The sequence below is a fragment of the Lepidothrix coronata genome, unplaced genomic scaffold (genome assembly GCF_001604755.1).
Source record: "Lepidothrix coronata isolate B3197 unplaced genomic scaffold, Lepidothrix_coronata-1.0 Scaffold9, whole genome shotgun sequence".
Taxonomy (NCBI): Eukaryota; Metazoa; Chordata; class Aves; order Passeriformes; family Pipridae; genus Lepidothrix; species Lepidothrix coronata.
Window position 1 is genome coordinate 7,367,715 of NW_016690189.1, and position 21,021 is coordinate 7,388,735.

General features: G+C 41.0%; 1 protein-coding gene across 1 annotated transcript; it reads left to right on the forward strand.

Annotated features, from left to right (window-relative positions):
• The first annotated feature begins 681 nt into the window (after positions 1 to 681).
• Positions 682 to 21,018, forward strand: PLEKHG7 (pleckstrin homology and RhoGEF domain containing G7). The gene is made up of 11 exons (XM_017804275.1): positions 682 to 729; positions 2,722 to 2,817; positions 5,018 to 5,113; positions 6,414 to 6,527; positions 8,211 to 8,385; positions 10,308 to 10,423; positions 11,496 to 11,589; positions 12,670 to 12,749; positions 14,081 to 14,240; positions 18,984 to 19,081; positions 20,511 to 21,018. The coding sequence occupies exons 1-11, from the start codon at positions 727 to 729 to the stop codon at positions 20,616 to 20,618; spliced, it is 1,140 nt and encodes a 379-aa protein (XP_017659764.1). The 5' UTR covers positions 682 to 726; the 3' UTR covers positions 20,619 to 21,018.
• Positions 21,019 to 21,021: the final 3 nt, after the last annotated feature.

Sequence of the window (21,021 nt, forward strand, 5' to 3'; positions counted from 1 at the left end):
TATTCAGATAACCCACACCTAACACTATCCCCTCTCCAAAGCCAACCTTTTGCTTCTCATGTCAGGCTGTTATTTGCAGCTTCCCAGAGACACGGTAGTTGAGGACTCCTGTCAGTACCTAACTTATATGTGGACAACTGATGTTGGAGCAGGTCAGTAAGATGATAGTGGCCACCTTAAGACTAAACAAAACAATTTCCAAGTGACTATAAAGACATAGTCCTTTGGTACCTTGATTTTATCATCTGGAAAACAAGAAGCTATTGTCCATCCCTGATTTCCAACAGCAGCACGATAGATTCAATTCCTTAGCGTCTGCAAGCTGCACACTATTTTTTGATACAACATCCCATAAACATAGATTATCCTACTGCATTACTTTCAAATTCACTGTGTTTATATTATAAATATTTTGGAGAAAAATGTCAGGTTTTTAAGAAATCTTTAAGCTTTCAGAAGAAAAATCACTAATACTGGCAGATGAGCTCTTTATACAGGAAATAAAACATAGATTCTTCTCATAAGGTCTGAAGCAGCTGATGAAACAATTCGTGGTTTTCTTTCTTCTTCAATCAATAGAGTAAATCTTGGCATGAATTTATAAATGGACAACAGACTGAGCAGAAAGATGTCGACAGCCGGTTAGAAGTGAAAAAAGAAGCAGCAGTGTGGGAACTTTTCACAAGTGAATGCACTTACTTTCTGGATCATTTGTTGGTTCTCAAGATGGTAACTTCAGATTTCACTTCACAAAAATAATTACATTATTTGTTCTGCTGTCAGCATGGCAGACACAAAGCCACCTGAAATTTCTCATTAGGTGTCTATGGGGAATGACTTAAGCACTTGGTTTTTCTACCATCTTGCCCGCTCATCCTGTTTTCACAGTTCCCTTTGGTTTCCACCTTTATTTTGGCATCTTTCTTCTAAACATCACTTTCTAGTGATGCAGTCTAGTGCTTTGCAATTACCATCTGATTTCATGTTCATTCAGCAATTTCAACTGATATCCCACTATTCCTCTCACAAACACTGAACTGAAGCCACTCTCCAATTGGCTATTTCTGTACTGGACTATTTCAACTGAATGTTTCCGTACTACCAGTATGGAACATTATCTTCTTCATTTAACTTCATATAGAGCTATAGCTAAATTATCCTGACCAGAGCATGAAATCCTCAGAACTTAGCAGACCTGTAGTTCTAATATTACATGAAAACAAGCATACTAAAAGCAACTCCTCTCCCAAAACATCTATATTACCTCCATCCTGATGAAGAGCTTGCAATGTGAACAAGAATATTACACACAGTTACAAGAATAGCCGCACTATTTAAAGTCACTACACATCAAAATTAAATGTATCCATTTAAAAGGATGGAAACTTCCATAAATATTTTCTTATATTTTTCTCTTATTCTGCACAGACAATTTCTGATTTTTATTAGTCAAAGGAAAGAGATTTGTGAAACATTTTCCATATTGCTGAAAAGTTAGCCTGGACAGTACAAGAAGTATTGCAAAGTAATGGAAACAGAGGAGTGGGCTGAATTCCTCCTTGATGGGACAGGACAGGAAGTAAGAGGAAAGGGAATGACAGGACCAGCTATTGGTCCTAGGTAGAAGGAAAGATCTTTCCTTCTGTACACTTTGTTCAGAAAGCTGAAAAGATTAAAAAGTGGTGAATACTTGGAGGGATGATAATAGCAAACATGCAGGCCCCTTGGTGAGTCTGATGTAGGAAACCACAGACAAGCCTTAGCCAGCTCTGCGTGACCCATGAATGATGAACTATTCAGTCCACGCCAGCTTCCCAAACTCTCCTGCCAAAGAACCCATTGCATTTGGGTAACTAGTTTACAGATACCTACTTACTTCAAAGTACAGAAATATTCCACCGATTTTAATGAATCTCCACAGGCAGCTTTAAGACCACCAAAAATTCCCTTTAAGCTCTCAGGTCAACCTCCTCATGGTAACTAGAGAGTTACACAAGGCTAAGCAAACACTCTCACCAGCTATTCACTCTTGGCATCTGGGTGATGCGTTTTTCATTAATGCTTTTTACACATAAAAAAATCTATTTGGTAATCCATAAATTTTAAGCCTTTTGTCAGATTTAGGTCAGATTCAGTACAGCTCAATCAGCTTAAATAACATAAAATCTTAAACAGCTAATAAATACACATGCAGTTTTCATGCAATGGAGGTTAATAAAACAATCCAAAGAGATAAAAAATCTTCACAGGGCCTCTACTCACATTATTCCAACAATACATTTTTTTTCCCATAGTAACCCTAAACAATTTAAATGCATGGAATAGGAAGGAAAACATTTAGAAAGGTCATAGAAATGTGTAACTGTGCCCTGATGTTACTAATTCCTTCATGCAGGGAATCTTCAGGTGTCTCAGTTGCCCCTCTTCTGCCAGAGGTCACAGCAGGGACATAGCTGCTTCTGTGGTAGCCACAAAAAAACCACAGAGACATCACTCATACCCTCTTCCACACACAAACCCCAATATTTAGCCTTCAGTCAGATCAGGAAACTTTTCTCAGAATGCCATATTCTCAGAATACCATATTCTGCCCTCCCCAAATCAAATGATCATTTCTTAATAATTACAGTACAAATACATTATATTTTTTTTTTCTGGGGGGGGAAGATACACTGAATTGGCACAAATTGTATATAATATGAATTTGTTTTGGTTTTAAAGATATTTATGAACACCCTAAGATACCTCCAGAGTAATGAATTTCTCTTGGATGTGGATTTGTGGAGACTTTTTGCAAACTTAGAGGAGTTAAACAAGGTGAGTAAAAAAACAGAAGTGTTACTGAGATCAGAAATCAACCAGCCCAGTAAAAGAAGACAACAAACCATCCATAAAGTTTCTATTCAGTTTCAGTGCTCACATTTGGAACTTTGTTCAAATAATCAGTGTTCTCATTTCTATTTGGTGTATCAGTGAGGGTCAAATATAACCAGTGCAAATCATTCTCTTGTGTCTCCAGCAAAAGATAAACAGGCACTTTAAACACAGAGGAGAGCTCATTTGGCAGTTGTTTATGAAGTAAATACAAGTTTGAGACTATTTCTCATAAGCAGTGACCTTTTAAAAGGACTTGTGAAGATAAACTCCTCCTACACAATCCTTACAGCAAAACAGTAAGCATGGCAGAATAACTGCTACAATGAGTTCCCTTTTGCAAACAGACAGGCACAAAGACTTTGCTGTCTATTATGCCACTCCAATAGAGCAAGTTAAAACAAAACGGTGACCTCCTTTCTGCGGCTGAGGTTTCCCTTGGCATGTGTGTAAGGATCTCTCCCACACAGACTGGATGCTCTGTGTCCATGTGCTACTTACCTCCCATGGTCCAGGAGGAGGGAGACCACAAGGCTTGGCTGTGATGTGCTCCAGCTCTTTGCTGCTTCTGGCCAGTTGCTGAGAGACCATTTTCAGCTCCTGAAAGTTAAGAAAACTATAAATCCATTTTACTTTAGAAGCAAAACAGAAGTTTTTCTTAGTTTGAGGGCCCTTTTATAGGACACCTTACGCTTAACAGCAAAATGAATTTTGGAAAGCAGTCTTCAGCTGCCTTAATTGAATGACTGCTCACAATCACATCACTTGCCCTAAACCAGTTGTTGAGTTCAAGCTTCTTCCCGTATTGTATTTCCCTTGCCTTAATAGTGAGTATCTCCTTCTTTAGCCAAAACAAGAAAATTGGGAAAGGTCTTCAAAGTAGGGACAATTAACCAGAACTCAAACACATGAGCAAGGCACTGCTGCTCAGTGACAGACCATGCACCTGGTGAGCTGCAGAGTGACCAACCGAGCAGGTCTGGAGATACAAGGAAAGAGATTTTTAGCTGACATGTTTCCCCTTTTGTTTGTTGTGGACTAAGACCATAAATGCAGGCAACTACTAGAGTTCAGCAGATCTGTGGTTGTTGATTTCTTTGTTCTCATTCAAAGAAGAGAGTGGTATATATTGCTGTGTGCTCTGAACTTGGCTGGAGCTTGGTCATGTCTCGAGAGAATTATCTTTAATACATTTCCTATTTTACTTTCTAATTTTGTTGTCCTTATTAATGAGGATGACAAATGATCATCTGTTATGCGTACTGGCATATAAAATAGTGATTAAATGTAGGGGAAAGTAGCTGCTGTCAATGCCTTTTATGACTTTTTTCTTGAATTTTACAGCATGTGTTTCTTCTTGATAGCAGGCTGAATCCATGAAAAAATGCATGCTGTAAAAGATGTAAATGTCAAAATTAAAGAGTAGGTATCATCCTATAAGCAACCTTGCCCCCAAAACCACATCAAACAAAGCAGTGTGCAGTCCCTAGCAGTATCACAGTGGATGACGTGCCCTTCTGGCCTAAAATTTGGCCTAAAACTGAGCCCAGTCATGAATTCGTGTGAAAATATTGTGCTCAGGAGGCAAGTGTGGGCTTAGGAACAGGCTCTGACTCCCCTCTGACCTATAATGTGGGCACTCTTGAGGCCAATTCAAACTTACGGGGAACATGTGACTTTTTGTAGTATTTTATAGAAACTTCTTCTATCTTCAGTTGCATGAGGCAAACTCAAACTACGAAAGATGGTTTCTTCCTCAAATGAGTCTGAAGGCTTCTTTAATTGTCACACCTATGACACAAACAATTAGTGTTTTTCAGTAGACACCATTCACCCATTGTCAATTTTCATGTCAACCTATATTAAATACAGCTGCTACCCTAAAACCAGTTTAAATGGAATAACTAATCTTGTTTCAAAGTTTTTATCACAAGTGGGTATTTCTGTAGATTTGTCTTAGTTTCCAACTAATTCAAGCATTCTGGGCATAATTCTGAAGATAATTCTGGCAATGTCAGAGAGAAAAGTATAGACACCCACTAGGCTTGGAGCCTTTTGAGAGCCCAGGAATGGGAAAGAAAGTTGTTTTAATCTTAACTTCAGGTCACTGATGTTAATCTCTCTCTTTTTCCTCCTTACTTAGATAAGTCTCAGTTTTCTGAAAACTTTTTTTCAAACTGTGAAGGAGCATATCAGCAAGTCAGAGTCTCCCTTGGATTTCAGCTCCGTACTCAGAACGGTAATACAATCAGAAATATTTTTGCTTTCAATAGCAGTAGGTCCTTGCAGCAGACCATTCATCATAGCATGCAGGTGCTTTAGAACAATCAAGTCAGTCAAGGACATGCTGTCTGTCACAGGCAGTTTGGTCTCAGCCTCAAGCAGCTCCTATTAGCAGGACGTTTTTCTTTTTATTCATTAACATGTTTGAAGCAGTTGTGGAAATGTACTCTGTATGTGGAACAAAGTGTGGAAAGATTTTCCCTTCCTGGGGAAGAGCAGCCCAAACCCTGAGGAGTCTTGGCCACTGGCAGAGGAGAGCTTCCTGCTCTACGGAAGGTATTTCCCCGAGACCAGACCCCAGCCCCATCACTAGATGTTCCCTGCCTCCTTCCACCCCTTCACATGGATCCTCCTTTACTCCCTGGACCAGACCCACAAATGTTTTTAAGTGCTTAATTAAGAGTTCAATGGGACTGAAATACCTATTACGCTTTGGCCTGTGTCTGCTAAGCAAGAGAGAGGCAGAAACACAACTGCCCTGTTGCTGCCAAGCCTTGCTTGCCCTGCAACCTTTTTGGGTAGTCTGTGTGGTAATTCTCTAAGGGCTCTAATTCCCACACAACTTCCCAGTGCTTGTAAAGTTGGAAATATCAATACAGACAGAAAATCAATTGATGGACCTGAACTTTCCCTAGCAGTAGAGGCCATTAGAAAACTTCCGGGAAATACTAAAACAGACCCTACCTGAGTGTTAAGATTTTTAACAGGGAAAGGCAGGCTAAAGCTTGGTTTCTCACCCTGTTATCTCTGACTTCAGGCATTCTTATTGATAATGTTTGTGTGAGACAGAAAAAATCCCAGACAAAACTGCATTTTATGATGGACAACATTCAACATCTCCAACCTAAATGATGTTATGCTATTATTTCTAAGAGCTATCTAGCATACTCAAACAATAAAATACTAAGCTGCATGAAGTCATCAAAGCTGTTTCATAGGTAGTGGTTTTATCTTCAACTTCTACATGAATTTCACATCATTTATTTTTAATGAGAACAAAGTCTAAAAATGTGTCACACCTCTGTAGAGCTGTTAGAACTGTGCTCCCATGCATTGCATGACTGATTTTTGTACTACTTTACACTTCTATTACTGTTTAACTTGCTCTGTACTTTTTTAATTCCCCCTTTTCCTCTTCCCCTATTTTCCTAGGTACAATGAAATCTCAGGTAAAATATTACAAAACCAAAACCATTGTTTCTCCTTTTGTCATAATATTTTCCTTTTCTGATAAATTTCCAAGTCTTTTTTTGCAGTTTTTCCAGGGTGACCTCTGCCAGACACACCAGATTTATTGCCTTAATTATACTTCCGCTGTCTTCTACTTGGAAAAACTGAGACTGAGAGAAGATTTTGGCATCTACCTGAAAGTAAAGTGATGATTTTGTTGTTATTGTCTTCAGGACTCCTACTTTATGACAGGATTTTAACAGCAGACTAGGAAAGTTCATTCAGACTGTGTAGATAGCATTTCACATCAACTTTTTGAGCTGCGGAGGCTAACACCAGTAAGAAGTCCCCCTTTTGAGTGTATGTTCACCTGCACATGTGAAAGTCTATACTCGTAATTTAGACCACATAAGTAGGGAAAGCCAAAAGGGAGGAACTGGCTGCATTTTTGCAGGTAGAAAACACATACTAATAGCCTCTGTAATTTAGATATTTTGCACATAATCCCTTGACTCAATGACCTCCACTTTAACAGAGTGAAATGGTTACAGAATTAAAAAAAAGAAACAAAAATCAAGCCACATTGTAAATTCTCTCTCAAAGCAACACCATTAAGTAAGCATTTATCTCCCTCTAAGGCTGGAAAGAGCTATCAGTGATGTCTCTACCAAGTTGCAGCACTAGAGCAGGTTCTGCAAAAGCTCCAGCCAGTGCAGTGGTGGAGATCTTAGGGAGAAGACTCTGCTCTTTCCAATATCATTAGCAGACCAGTGTGTCCTGTAAATAACTAAGACTGATCCTCGACATTACAGGTTTAGAAAGAGACACCTGAAGTAGTGGGCTTTTCTCACTGGCAGCCCAAAAATGGGAGGACATGTCCTTGTAGCAGGTCAACTGCAGCTTGGGCCTTGGAGTTTCTCATTGCTTGCTCCCTGACAGGGATTTCATACATTCACGCCGAGGAAAAAGTTCCCCAGTGGCAAGTAGCAGTGACCCTAAAACCTAAGGTGGCCTTCGAACCTAACTCAGGTTAATTTTCTCAGGTTTTCCTGAGAAAATCAAAACAGGAAATAAATAAGAGCACCATTTTGTCTGATAGCATGGACACATCATCTGGAATGGAAAGTAGCAATGCAGAAAGTGCATCTGGAGGAGTGCTGCAATTCCCTCTGTAGAAAACTGTCCTGGTTTTGGCTGGGATACTGTTAATTTTCTTCCTAGTAGCTGGTATAGTGCTGTGGTTTGGATTTAAGATGAGAGTTTCTTGATAACAGTGATGTTTAATTTGTTGCTAAGCAGTATGTAAACTACATCAAGGATTTTTCTGTCTCTCACCCCACCCCACAAGCAAGGAATCTAGGGACACAAGAAGCTGGGAGGGGACATGGCAGGGACAGCTGACCCCAACTGACCCACGGGATATCCCATATCATATGGTGTCATGCTCAGAATATAAACTAGAGGGAAAACTGGCTGGGGGGGCCTCTGCTCTGGAGCTGTCTGGGCATAGGTCAGTGGGTGGTGAGCATTGTGTACCTCTTGTTTTGTATATTCTAATTCTATTACTTTTTCCCACTGATTCTGTCTTATTAAACTGCCTTTGCCTCAAAACACAAACTTTATTTTTTCATTTCGCAGTTCCCTTTCCCATCCCACAGAGGTGAAGGGAGGAGAGAGTGAATGAGTAGCTGTGTCATTTAGATACCTGCTGGGTTAAACCATGACAAGAGCCTTTATACTGCCCTTGCTCTCTCTGTGAGAGAAACTCATGTTTCACTAGTCCCTGTCTCATTAGAGTCAGCTAATGATGCAGAAAACTCTTTGCTACCTCCCAGCCAGGGAGCAAGCCGAAGCCTAAGGCAGGTTTTCCTTGTCTTCAGCAGTGGTGTGAACAAAATGAACAGTGCAAGAGGTTGCATTTGCCAGAGCTGCTGGTCGCTCCTCTGCATCGACTGACGCGCTATCCTCTCCTCCTTAACAACATCTGGAAGAGGAGCACTGATGAAACAGAGAAAAGCCTTATCCAGTCACTTAAGGAGAAAGTGGAAAAGTCCATATGTAAGTATGCAATTACCAACTAGCAAGTTACCTGGCTTTTTTGTGCATGTCCTTTGGAGTGTGAATTGGTCCAGTCTGTCTGCAGAAATGCAATGAGGATGTTCCTGCCTTTCTACAGTCCTGAGCCTCATTCTGTAGGGAATTACTTGGGCCACCTTGTGCTGTCAAAGCTTCTCTGAGCAATGCCACAGGACTCCCAAGTCACCGAGTCATTTGTATTTTCTCAGAATCATCTGCATGACAGGCAAACAACTAAGAGCAGATCACAAATTGGAACAAACCAAGAAATATCTCAAACAAAGAAGTCTTTGAGTGGGATTTATGTCCTGGGAGGATTTTTCTGTGGCTGATTCTTAATAGGATTAATTTGCACTCACAAGGGGAATAATATGTCCATGACCTTTCACTAATGACAGGGTTCTGCCATGTAAAGTAGCTGAAGAGTTGTCTCAGCTACAGATTTTCTCTAAGTATTGTGGAAAATAAGGGGTTGGTCTAGGTATTAATTTTTTCCTGCATTTTGTTTTAGGTAAATAATTTATTAATTCTATATAATGTATTAACTCAGTCTTGTTCAAGAAGCTTTAAATGCATCTCTAAGTGTCTCATGGTCATATAGTTCATCAGCAGATAGATTTATTCCCCAAAGGCTTCATTCAGTCCCCATTGAAATCAGACATGACATTACATCAGCAAAACACTTATCCCAGCAGTCTTGACAGGGAGAAGTGCCAAATAGTGCTTCATTCTCACGAGCAGCACACCAGGGCCTTGAGCCACCCAGTATGGTGGGCCACTCTGTGCTGCCATCCTTCTCCTCATGCCAGAGGCTGAAGGCTTGAGCATCTCCCCAGGAGACGAGGAAGAGAGAGAGTTAATGTATTCTGCAGATACATAAATCTGGGGCTACTTCTTCATGGGTAAACATTCCCAATGACAGAATGACCACCTAAAAGAGAGACTCGGGTTCTTTTTCTTCTTGCCAAGTCTCATGAGGTGTCTATCCTAATGCCACACAAGAAGCACACTTTTCTGCACAGAATGGGTCCCATAGGAAAATAAAGAGATCTTATTGATAGCCTGGAGATGTCTACTGGGAGGACAGCAGTTTTAAGTGTGGCCCCAAAAGACCATGGGATATCCGGGGAATATTACTGGCAAAGAAATAGGTCCTTTCAGAAATTAGAGACCTCTGGGAAACCAAAGACAGAGGGGTGATCCCTCTTTATTCACAGACACCTGACAAGGATCTGCCTTCATTTTTTGATCAGTGAATCAGTGACAAAAAGAACAGTTGCAGTCTCAGCATTACCCTTCTGGTGGGGAGGTGTGTGTCTGAAACCATCATCTGCAATATCACTCAACCCGAAAAGTTGAAATTGAAGTTGCAGGTCCATTAAAGCTTTGCCCATATTGGCCCTAAATCTGCAATGACACAGTCCCCATTTTTCACATTCTGAGGCACCCCCACCCCAGTTAAATATTTCAGTCACTTCTGGCAACACTTCCTCCAAAATTAATTCTCAGTAATTTCAACAGTCCTTTTATCAGGCTGTAAATAATGAAAATTATTTTTCTCTCACTATACCACACAGTTTAGAAAGGCAGAACCTTTTTAAAGATATTTTTTAAGATTACAGTTTTATTGAGTTTTATATGATTTCCTCTGTTCCCCAGACAGATTAGTAAACACAACCTTTTCATTTAGCAGTGAATTTAAGCATCTTTGAATGCATTAATTGAAATTCTGTCCCTGCTGATCTAAGAAGAGTTCAGGCATTTTTTACAATGAAGCCAAGATTTCATCTGGGGCCTCACATGACGCACTTTGGTTTCACTGGAGAAAATCACTATTTAGCATCTTCTAGAAACAGGACTGCTTATGCCAGCCTTGGCAGTAACTGAGGTTTCACATATTTCAGGGGACCTGGAAGGTAAAGTCAAGTGGTTGGACAACTTTCAGAAGTTCAGGCAGCTGCAAGAGGTCATAATTTGGCCTCAGGTCTGGGATCGTGACAAAAGGTTCTTTGTCCCAGAGGTAAGCAGATTTGAAAGGGCATTTTTAACCTGGGGAGGATTTAGTTTCCTATCTATCTTTATAATGTGGTCTAAAGTTGGCTGGTTGTCTGTATTCTATTTACTGGGGATGGCTCTGCTCTAACAGGACCAGCTGCAAACACTGTAGCTGAACACACACAGTGCCTTGGATGACAGCACGGGTTGCGCTTAGTCTTTTCAACTTTCCCTTATGGTACTTGTTGGCTACCGGTCTCGTGCCTGTATTTAGCCTTAGATGGAGTTTACTGCCCGCTTTGGACTGCATCTAAGGCTAAATATGGGCACGAGACCGATAGCCAACAAGTACCATAAGGGAAAGTTGAAAAGAACTTTGAAGAGAGAAGAGAGTGAACTCTCTTATCTGCGCCTTTTTATATGTTGTGTTACGGAAAGGAATGATATGGAATACTTCCTTAGATTCCTGACTCCGTTGCTAAGGAAGGCCTAAAAATCCAAGAAACCAACCCACTACAGCTTAGCTAGCATCCAAGAGAGTGCAATCATACAGTCCAGGAAGATTCTCCAATATTTGCTTTTAGGGGACAGAATGAAATGGGATACATGTAATTATTACTACCATTTTACAAAGATATTAATTAGAAATTATTTGCCTCTCTCACTCCTTGAGCTGAGCCAAAGAACTTTCCACTTACATTTTAGTAGCATTACAAAAAATTATACATCACACCTGGGTGTGCACCTTTCTGCTGTAGTTATACCCTTACCCAAATAGACAGACTTTAAGCAGCACTATGGTAACATCATCAAGTGAGTCTCACCTCAAGGATTTTGTCTGTTCACATACAGAGCTGCAAAAACTATTAAACTCACTTCAGAAAAGTAAACCCCAGCTTAACATTTCAAAAACATAAATACATTTAAGCAATAGCACTGCTGAAGAAACACAGCCATGCTCAGTTATCAGCTGTGTGATGTATTTAGCCTGAGATATGAACACATGTACGCTCATCTTCTTTAACTGCTGGTTACCTCCCAGTTCACCATCGAATATGCAAGAATACTCATTTTCTCTCTCTCTTTTTTGGGTCAAGTGTTTGAAGCAAAGCTTAAGAGAAAACAGCAGTGAAAACATTTTGTCTTCAGCGAACAGACGTCTCCTTCATGAAGGGAGGCTGACGTTAGCAGGTAATGTTCCTGAATGTCCTGGTGTTGCGAGATAGCTTAATAGAATTATACATTGTCATGGCAGGTCCAGAATGAACCTCTGCAATAGCACATAGGCAGGTGCATGAAAGAAAAAGCAAATTTACAGCTTGTCAGAGAGAGATTGAGATACAGGCAAATTGCCAAAAGGATAAGTAGTCTGTATGATTGTTTACTGCCACATCTGGATACTCAGTCTGCCAGATGCTGAAGAAATCAGTTTGGCTGGCCAAAACCAGCCACTCAAAGGAAGCCTTTGCTGTCTTATTGAAAAATGTGGAAATAGGAAAACAGGCAGTTTAGACTGTCCTATACAAGGTGCCCCACATGGCAGTGGACTGATGTCAACATATCTCACTGCTCTAGCACCATGTCTAGTATGTGTTTCCCTGAAAATTACTGAGTCCAAAGGTATTTCCTAATTTTTTTTCAACATCGTCTCTACTAAGTCTGCTGTTCTGATAAATATCTTGGAAAAAGAAGGTGTTATCCTGCCAGGTGGCTTCCCTTTCATGAGCAGAGCTCTCATACAACATGCCATTAACTCCACAGGTAGCAGAGTGAGCCCACACAAGCAAGTTGATTTCTACAACACTTACTATCACCTTTGTATGATGATATCGATTAACATTTCATCACTGCACAGGCATATGAAAAGGGCAGCATACCAGGAAAAGGTGGCACTTCCTTGTTTCTCTGCCATTTTCAGAAGTTTCACTGCTTACCAGGCAGGATTTGCTATCTATAGCATGCTGATTGTTGTATTTGTACAACATTGATCCAGGTAATTTTTCCTGACAGGCAAGTAGTTGTTTAATCACAATGAGGTAGCTGCTACAAGGCACAAGTATTAGTAGCCAAAATGACCAAGTAACATATGATTTACTGTGTTTGACACAGACTCACGTGAGGAATGAGTAGTTGTAAACTATCAGAAGCAAGGCTTCGTTGTTAAAAGCATTTTGTACGATGCAGTGACTCACAGATATGCCTCATCTTAGAAGCAGCAATTCCTTAAAATAATCACATGGTAAAATTGATTTTTTTTGTTTTCCTTCTCAGAAAGCACAAGACTCCTTGATGTCTACCTCTTCCTATTTGATGATTTCCTACTAATTACCAAAACTAAACGTAACAAAAAGGTAATAATATATAGAGATATACATGGTTGCAGTTGTAATGTTTTTTAGTTTGGTAAGTATTTTGAAGGTACTTTAGCAGATTGATCTAACAACAAAAATATAAGATGACTAATCAGCATGAAGAACGGGTGATAATACCTTATGCTAACAGCAAACCATAACACTGATTCAAAACCCTGCTTCTAGGCTCAGCATATTACAGGAATGCTACTGCAGGAAAATTTACACTAAAAGACCTTAATGTTTTCTTGATGTTGTTCTCACACTGGATTTCTAAATCTCAGAAAAGGTTCAAGAATGGAAAAAGTTTTCTAATGTTCCCTGGATGACTCAGTTCAGTAACCTGAGATTTTTTTATCTGAGAGATATCAGAATTGTTAAAAAGAAAGAAAAAAAAAAAAAAAAAAAAGAAAAAAGAGGGAAATGCTAAAATTATAGAAGGTTGGCTTTATTCTCAGTTCCTACATTGCCTGTTGTCCTCTCTTTGCCTTGATTTCCTCTAGCTCAAAGCTAAGATATAGTGACTCTGTTCAAGACAATATTTCTTGATGAATGGTGCTATAGAGTTCTATAAATAATAAAGACCTGTATTTAGCCACCAAAGAAAGCCACTGTATGACCCAAAATTCCTAAAGCTTCAGTGTAGGAGTGTATCTAGCTAATTCAGTTTATGAAGCTGATGTAAAAAAAGTCTAAATGGACCTTTGCTAAATCTCAACAAGTTTGTGTCCGATTTAAAGACTTCTTGCAGTGGTTTTTTTTAAGAAGCAGGTGTTCTGCTTTAGAGAGAAAGGAGATAGAGAAAGCATGCAGTGAGGGATCTGGGACCAGCAGCACAATCCCTTAGAAACAGTGGTGGTGAAGGAAGAAGAAATTCAAGGGACCTGGTACCCTCGGGCAAGTCTTTTCGAGGGTTGTCCCACATACACGTGTTGGTGAACCTTCTGTGAAGGGCTGCAACTCATCTGGAGCTCTGGGAATCTTCTATCTTCTGCATGTGTGTGAGGGGAGATGGTGAAACACACCTCCAAGGAATGGAGAAAAAGACCTGCTATTAAAATAAGGAGGGAAGGGGAAAAAATCCTTTTGAATGTCTTTGGCTGTTTTCTGCCTATGGATTTGTATTGTGTTTCTGTTGTGTCTTTTTGGTGCAAGGTGTGACCTTGCAGGACAGCTCCAGGTACCAGTGAGTTTTTCTAAGATTCCTCAGGCAAATAAGCTGTCTGTATATCTTTGATAAGAGAAAGCACATGATTTAGAGCTCTTTAGTGCCTATACTTCATGAGCAGATGGTAGACAACAAGCTAACCAGCTTCATTTTCTATTCCCAGAAATATGGGGGCTCAGACACCAGCTTAATCTCTGTCTGTCCTTCCCTCACTCCTGAGCTGCAGTCCTTCATAAGAGAGGGTGGATTTTGCACAGTCCTGGACCAGCCCATCCCACTAGACAGACTGATACTGAAAAACATTGAACCCGTCCAAGTTACAGGTATGTGCCTGCATGCATCTGAATGCCTTCATAAACACCACGTCAGTGCACTCTGTGTGTGGTAGTATAAGGATAAGATGCTGTTTGTCCACACACACCCCCCAGATGCCTGGAGTGCAAACACAAGTGCCTCAGCCACTGTGGCTTCACAGCTCTGCTCTTGCTGTGAGGCATGAGCTACTGCCACAGCCTTTACACCCCATGGCCCCCTGCCTCTAACAGTGACTTTCACACATACCAGTGACTGTCAGGTATTATCTATTCACCCCAAAGGAGGAAATAAGACTCAAATTACTTCTTTCTCACAGGCCAAGTATTTCCCTGCCCTAACTGTCCTAATATGCTCTGTCAAACCCTGGGCCTCTTTCCCAAGTACATTTTCAATTCCATAGTAGTTATGCAGCATTTTTCACTTTTCTCACTACATTGTTCTCCTGGGGGTCCTCCCACATGCACAGAAGCCATTCTCAAGGAGGCTAGAGAGGAGATTTACCGCCTGTTGCTACTCCTACTCACCTCTCCATCAGTCCTCGAGAGGATGAAAATCACCCACCACACATCAATACTTCCTTGTTCTCAGACATTGAAATGCATCACTGAGAAAAACAACCTCCTATAACTGGTGCTGTGCAGTTGGGTGAGGAGGAGAGGAGGACTGACTTCCAGCGAGAGTGACCAGCCTTACCCTGCCAAAACAACATTCCTGAAGTCACCAAATTAGAGCTGGGGTGAGGGACCAGGCATGAAACATCAGACCTCCCCTTGGTCTGAGCTGCTGATGCAGACTCTCACACACCTAACCGTGGTGGTGAATGGTGCTATGTCCAGCTGGTGGCCAGGCAATAGTGATGTTCCCTAGGGCTCAGTACTGGGGACAGTCCTGTTTAACACCTTTATAAAAGGCCTGGGTGAGGGGAGTGAGGGCACTCTTAGTCAGTTCACAGACTACACTAAGTTGGGTGGCACTGTTGATCGGCTGGAGGGTAGGAAGGCTCTGAAGAAGGATCTGGACAGGCTGCATCAACGGGCCAAGGCTTTGAACGGGTGACATGCCAGGTCCTGCACTTGAGTCACAACAACTCTGTACACAACAAACCTGCGCGGTGCTATGGGCTTGGGAAGAATGGCTGGAAAGCGGCCCAAAGGAAAAGAACCCAGAGGTCCTGGTCACCATCTGGCTGAACATGAGCCAGCAGTGTGCCCAGGTGGCCAAGGCCAATGGCCTGTGTCAGAAATAGTGCGGCCAGCAGGACCAGGGAAAAGATCGTCCTCCCTCTGTACTTGGCACTGGTGAGGCCACATCTTGAGTACTGTGTCCAGTTCTGGGCTTCTCACTACAAGAAAGACATTGATGCGCTGGATCGTGTCCAAGGAAGGGTAACAAAGCTGATGAAGAGTCTAGAGGGCAAGACTTATGAGGAGCAGCTGAGGAAGCTGGGGGTGTTTAGCCTGGAGAAAAGTAGGCTCAGGGGAGACCTTATTGCTCTCTACAACTACAGGAGGTTGTAGCCAGGGAGGGGGTCAGTCTCTTCTCCCAGGCAACTAGTTACAGGACTAGAGCAAATGGCCTCAAGTTGAGCCAGGGGAGGTTCAGGTCAATCAGGTTCATCAAGAAGAATTTTTTCACTGAAAGTGTGATTAAGCATTGAAATAGATTGTCCAGGGAGGAGGTGGAGTCACCATCCCTGCAAGTGTTCAAGAAATGACTGGACATAGCACCTAGTGCTATGATCTAGTTGACATGGTGGTGTTTGGTCAAAGGTGAAACTTGATGATCTTGGAGGTCTTTTCCAGCTTAATGGTTCTGTGATTCAGCCTAACACTGCCAAGATCACAGGAGTCTCCTATATCAAAGAGAATTAAAAGAAATACAAATCTCTTGGCTGCAGGGTCATCCTAATCCTAAAGAGAGAGGAAAAGCTTAGGGAGCTAGAGTGCTCTGTAGGAAATCAATAGATAAGGAAAATAAACCTAGAGCCTGTAAAATTTATGATAACTTTGAAATATATTCACCCAGACTATTTAGCATTCAGCATCAATGCTGAGAAGAAATAAAATTAGGCAATAAAAGGCAAATGACTAAATATGAGATAAGGGGATAAACACAGAATAACAACCCTTTTTTAAATGTGCTCCAGCACTGTCTGCCTGCCTAAGTCATCTCCCTATGAACCCAGCAGAAACAGAGCAAACACATTAGCTACCTCTTGCCTGCAGGGTGGAGGAGAGGGCAGCCCCACATCCTGCGTAAGCCCAGGCTAGGTGCCAGGTCAACAGCTTCTGCAGCCACCCTCCAGTTTGCATCTAAAAGACTGGCCAAAAAATCCATTATGGGAATGGGAATAAGATTTTTGGATTTTTTTTTTTCCATGACAGCATTTCCTACATTCAGAGATTTCTAATCAGGGTCTTTCTATCTTTGTGATCCAGCATCAGAATAGACAGTTGCCTTCTGCATCCCAGCCCAGGTTCTGTCCACTGGTTATGACATTACCTGCAACCTGGACCTCATTGCCTGACTTCTCTACAGCTACAGCTGTTCTTTACAGCTACAGCTGTAGCTATGGCAGTCTCTGCTACTAACGTGTAGTCTTGCAACAACTTGGAAGCCCCATCCTAATACAGGACCCCTTGGGGAGGGGTACAATAAAAATAGTGAGAAAAATTACTATAGAGAGCTTGCAGTTCAGATTTCCACCATTCTGTGTAAAACAACAAGCAAACCTTCTAGTGTCAACAGAAAATGTCCCTTTGCAGGGGAAAAAAAATAATTAAATATTGTCTGGAATGTATGACCTTGGGGAACATTGCCAATCTATTTGCAGTCTCAAGGAGACTTTCACTGCTGGTAGCATTAAAAGATTAGTTAGCATGTTCTCAGAAAGCGCATGTGATCCATCGCATTAATCAAAAATGAAATCCTGATTTTTGATCTAACTTTTGCATCCATTAGTTTGCTGAGGGTTGAACTCACTTTGGAAATAAACAAGGCTCAATACAAGTACTAGAAAAATAATATATGTTGTGATATCATAGAAATACCCTCTTGGCAGCAGGCAGGAAGCTAAAAATTAGGCGAGATAATTCTAGTCCAAAGCCACCTATGTATCAGTGAAGGGATAAGAGGTAAAATGGTTTGCTCATAACACCAGGAAGCTACCCTAAAAGCAGAACTATCTGCAAACACCATAACAAAGTTACAAGAGATGTAATTTTACATGTAAGTGTTACAGTAGGAACACATCTCTGAAGGTTGTAAGCAGCAACATAATTTCTGATTAGAAGATCACTTTCCTTTTATCATTCCGCTCTGGATTTAATTTTTGCAACTACTTATTATTGCTCCATTAATAATGTTCACACTACATTTGAAAGGGCCAGACCCACTGGTATGTTACTGTATCAAAGACTGGTAATCTTTGCAGCCACAGAATTGCTTTTAGAAAACATTATTGAGACCTTGATGCCAAGCGTTGCCCAGAAAATTCATTTTTAGAACTCTAAAGTTCTGTTTCCTATTGACCACAGACAGACAGAAGGCATGAGTTCAGAAACATATTTCCTCTGCTGCTACAAATTTCTGCTGCTGATTTGCTGCAGTACTTTACCAGTCTGTGCTCCATTTCCCTTTTCTAAAAAACTAGGATTATAGGGCTCTTCATCTTGCAGAAACATTCTGAGCACTTGGAAATGCTTGGACAGGAAGCATTACACAGCAGCAAGATATTGTACGTAGTACAAGACTTCAAGCTATATGGACTAGATGAATTTATCAAAAAGATATGTCAACTGCAGTAGGCTCAGACAAATGCTGCCTTGTCCCAGCAGCTTGAGATCTGAGCTCTTCTCAGGCTGCATGGATTCAGGAGCAGGGCTCTGCTTAGGGCGAGCGCTCACAGGGAGGCAATCCCACACCTCGGTCACCATTGCTTCATTTAGAGTAATATCAACTCCAGTTAAAAAAAAAGCAATGTCACGTGAATCCAGAGCATTAAAACAGGTTGCTGTGCTCCCCTCCCTGCTACTACCAGCCCATCCAAGTATGCCTGTTGTCTGCCACAGGGTTTTGACTGCCTGAAGATGCTTTTCCCTCCTCTGCCCCTAAACTTGCTTCATAGCAGACTTAAGCCACCCCTTCATTCCGGATGTGACATTCGTGTCAATTTGTCCCCTTGCAAAGAAATCTTCCACATGATGCTCAAAGTCATGTTCAGGACCAAAAGTTTGGCAGGAAACAGAGTGGCAACATGCTTGACCCTGCAAGGTATTGCTGCCAGCAGCCAACTGGGGGCATCCGCAGAAGGAGAACCAGCTCAGGCACACACCCAGGAAGAACCCAAACCCACCATTAGCCCAAGTGCAGCCACTTCCCTATGTGGCAGCTGTCATCCAGACTCATTTAAATAAAATAAAAATAGGGCCTTTCTCTTCAATTTTTGATACTTGTTCTCCCCTAACTTCAGTTATGATTTAGTCCACTTTGAAGGGAAATATTTCTTAATGATCCTCAGCTAAACTTAAAAACACCTTAGCTGCACAATGATAAAGTATTTAAAAATAAAACAAATGCAAGTAGAATTAAGATTTTGAAATAAGAAAGCTTCCCACACAACAAAAACATTGACTCTATCAGGATTGAAGAGATGATTACATATATCATTTCTTCAGTCATAATCGATGTGATATAAAATGGGACTGATAGCTGTATGAGGTGCACCTATATCACTTCACATTCTTCCACAGTCTTCAGCCTGCGAAATGCTTTCCTAATACAGCATGAAAACAGGTATCGGCAGTGTATAGCGGTCTTCTTGCTACAAGCTCCAACAGAGACTGCCAAGGTAAGTAGCACATCTCTTTTTCTTCTCTAATTATACAACTACACTTTCCCCAAAGGAGGCTGGCAGCCTAAAAGTGGTCATGCTGTGATAGGAATCTATTACAGTTGTGACATTTGACCAAAACCAAAACAAAACAAAGTAACACCTCAGCGCTTTGGCTCACACATTTGTTACAGAATTTTTGCTGTTGAACATGTACCAGCTTTATATCAGGGTTGACAGCAGGTCATATTCTTGTTGAAAAACATTATCAGTTCTGATTGCTTAAAAAAATAAAAAAAAAGAGCCATTTCTTTTGTCACAGAAATGAAGATGGTCAGCCCCTCCAGAGAAGTCAACACCAAACCCTGCCCACCAACTCACATGCAGTAGTACTCAGATCAGAAAACTGTCTCATGCTCATCTAGCACAACATGCATCTTGCAGTTTCCGACTGAACAGATGGTATGATTAATTTCACTGTTATATAAATTTGCCCCTCATTTTCACACCATATCCCATTTCTAATAACAGCACTGTATATAACATCTGAAAGTGTGTCAAGCACTTCACAGTATTCCACTTTCTCATGTAAGTTGAATTTCATTCTGCAATACCGAATGCACAGAAATTTGACCACCACTAATACTAATGCTTAAAAGTAAATGGCAGTAGACTTTTTCAAGGAAAAGAAATGAGTGAATTCTTTCCATATCCAAGTCACTGGTTGGTACTTGGAACAGGTATCTACTCAAGAAGTTGTTACCTTTTCCTGTTATTGAAATACGACCTTTCCTTTTCAAAGCTGCCTTCACACCAGGGCTACCATCTTCTCAATGTCATAGAATCAGAGAATAGTTTGGGTTGTAAGAGACCTTTAAAAGTTTTAGTCCAAAGAATTAATCCTTTTAAGAGTAGTCCAATATCTAATCAATTCAGAGACAAATCAGCTTCTGTGATCAGACCATCTGCATTAGCAGAGAGAGAAGGAAGTTACATATTTTAAATTATCTCTCCAGCCATCACCCCCTGTCCTCACGCCTGGATGACAGCAACTATAGAGCTGAATGTTGTCAGTACAATGACAGAAACTGGAATTCAGATGGCAGCACATGGCAGATCTTGGAAGGGAACAGAACTTGCAAATAGAACTGGGGCTGTCTTAATCAGAGGAACAGAGGAACTAATAAACATCACATAAAAACGGGTGAAATAGCCTGCAACAAACTTCACCATTACAAGCAAACAGAACAAATCCTACCTTCCAATCAAAAAGGAAACATACACTGGAAACCTCTGGCCACAGACACAGATTCCAGCAGTGTGTAGTGGCCTGAGAAAGAGCCTGAAGAAAGGCTAAATAAAACTAAAGGCTCTGTGTGTTTATGCATCTGAACTAATGGAATTTTTTTAGGTTGTCTTGGTTTACAAATATTTTTTCTTGTTACAGAAAGCATGGAAGTCACAGATAGAAATGGCAATTGCTAATTACACCACAAGACATGAAACCAAGAAAAGCACTGAGTTCTGCTTCCCAGTTGAATCCTCTGAAATTTAATAATGCCAGCACTGCACTGACACAGCCAGTGGAAGATTGCTGTGGTGATAACACAGTTATCTCTTCCAGAATGCCTTAAGTTTCTGAAACTAATAGATTTCTGACTTGACTAGACGAAAGTGAGCAGTTCGGACCATGCCATGTAGGAATAAATTGGAGGGGGAGAATGAGCCATGAAACAAATTTATGGCTCCTAGAAGCTCTTTTGCTTCATTTAGGGAAGACTGTGTCCATCCAGGGAAGCTTTAATACAGCTCGTAATTTCCTAGAAAGCGTGACAGGAAAAAAGCCCTGTGTTGGTGAGGAGAATTCATTCACCAGAGAAGTCTAGAAGGCTTATTCCATCATTCAAACTGTATTAATAAATTTCATTAAACTACAATTGTGTAGCCATAGCTCCTGA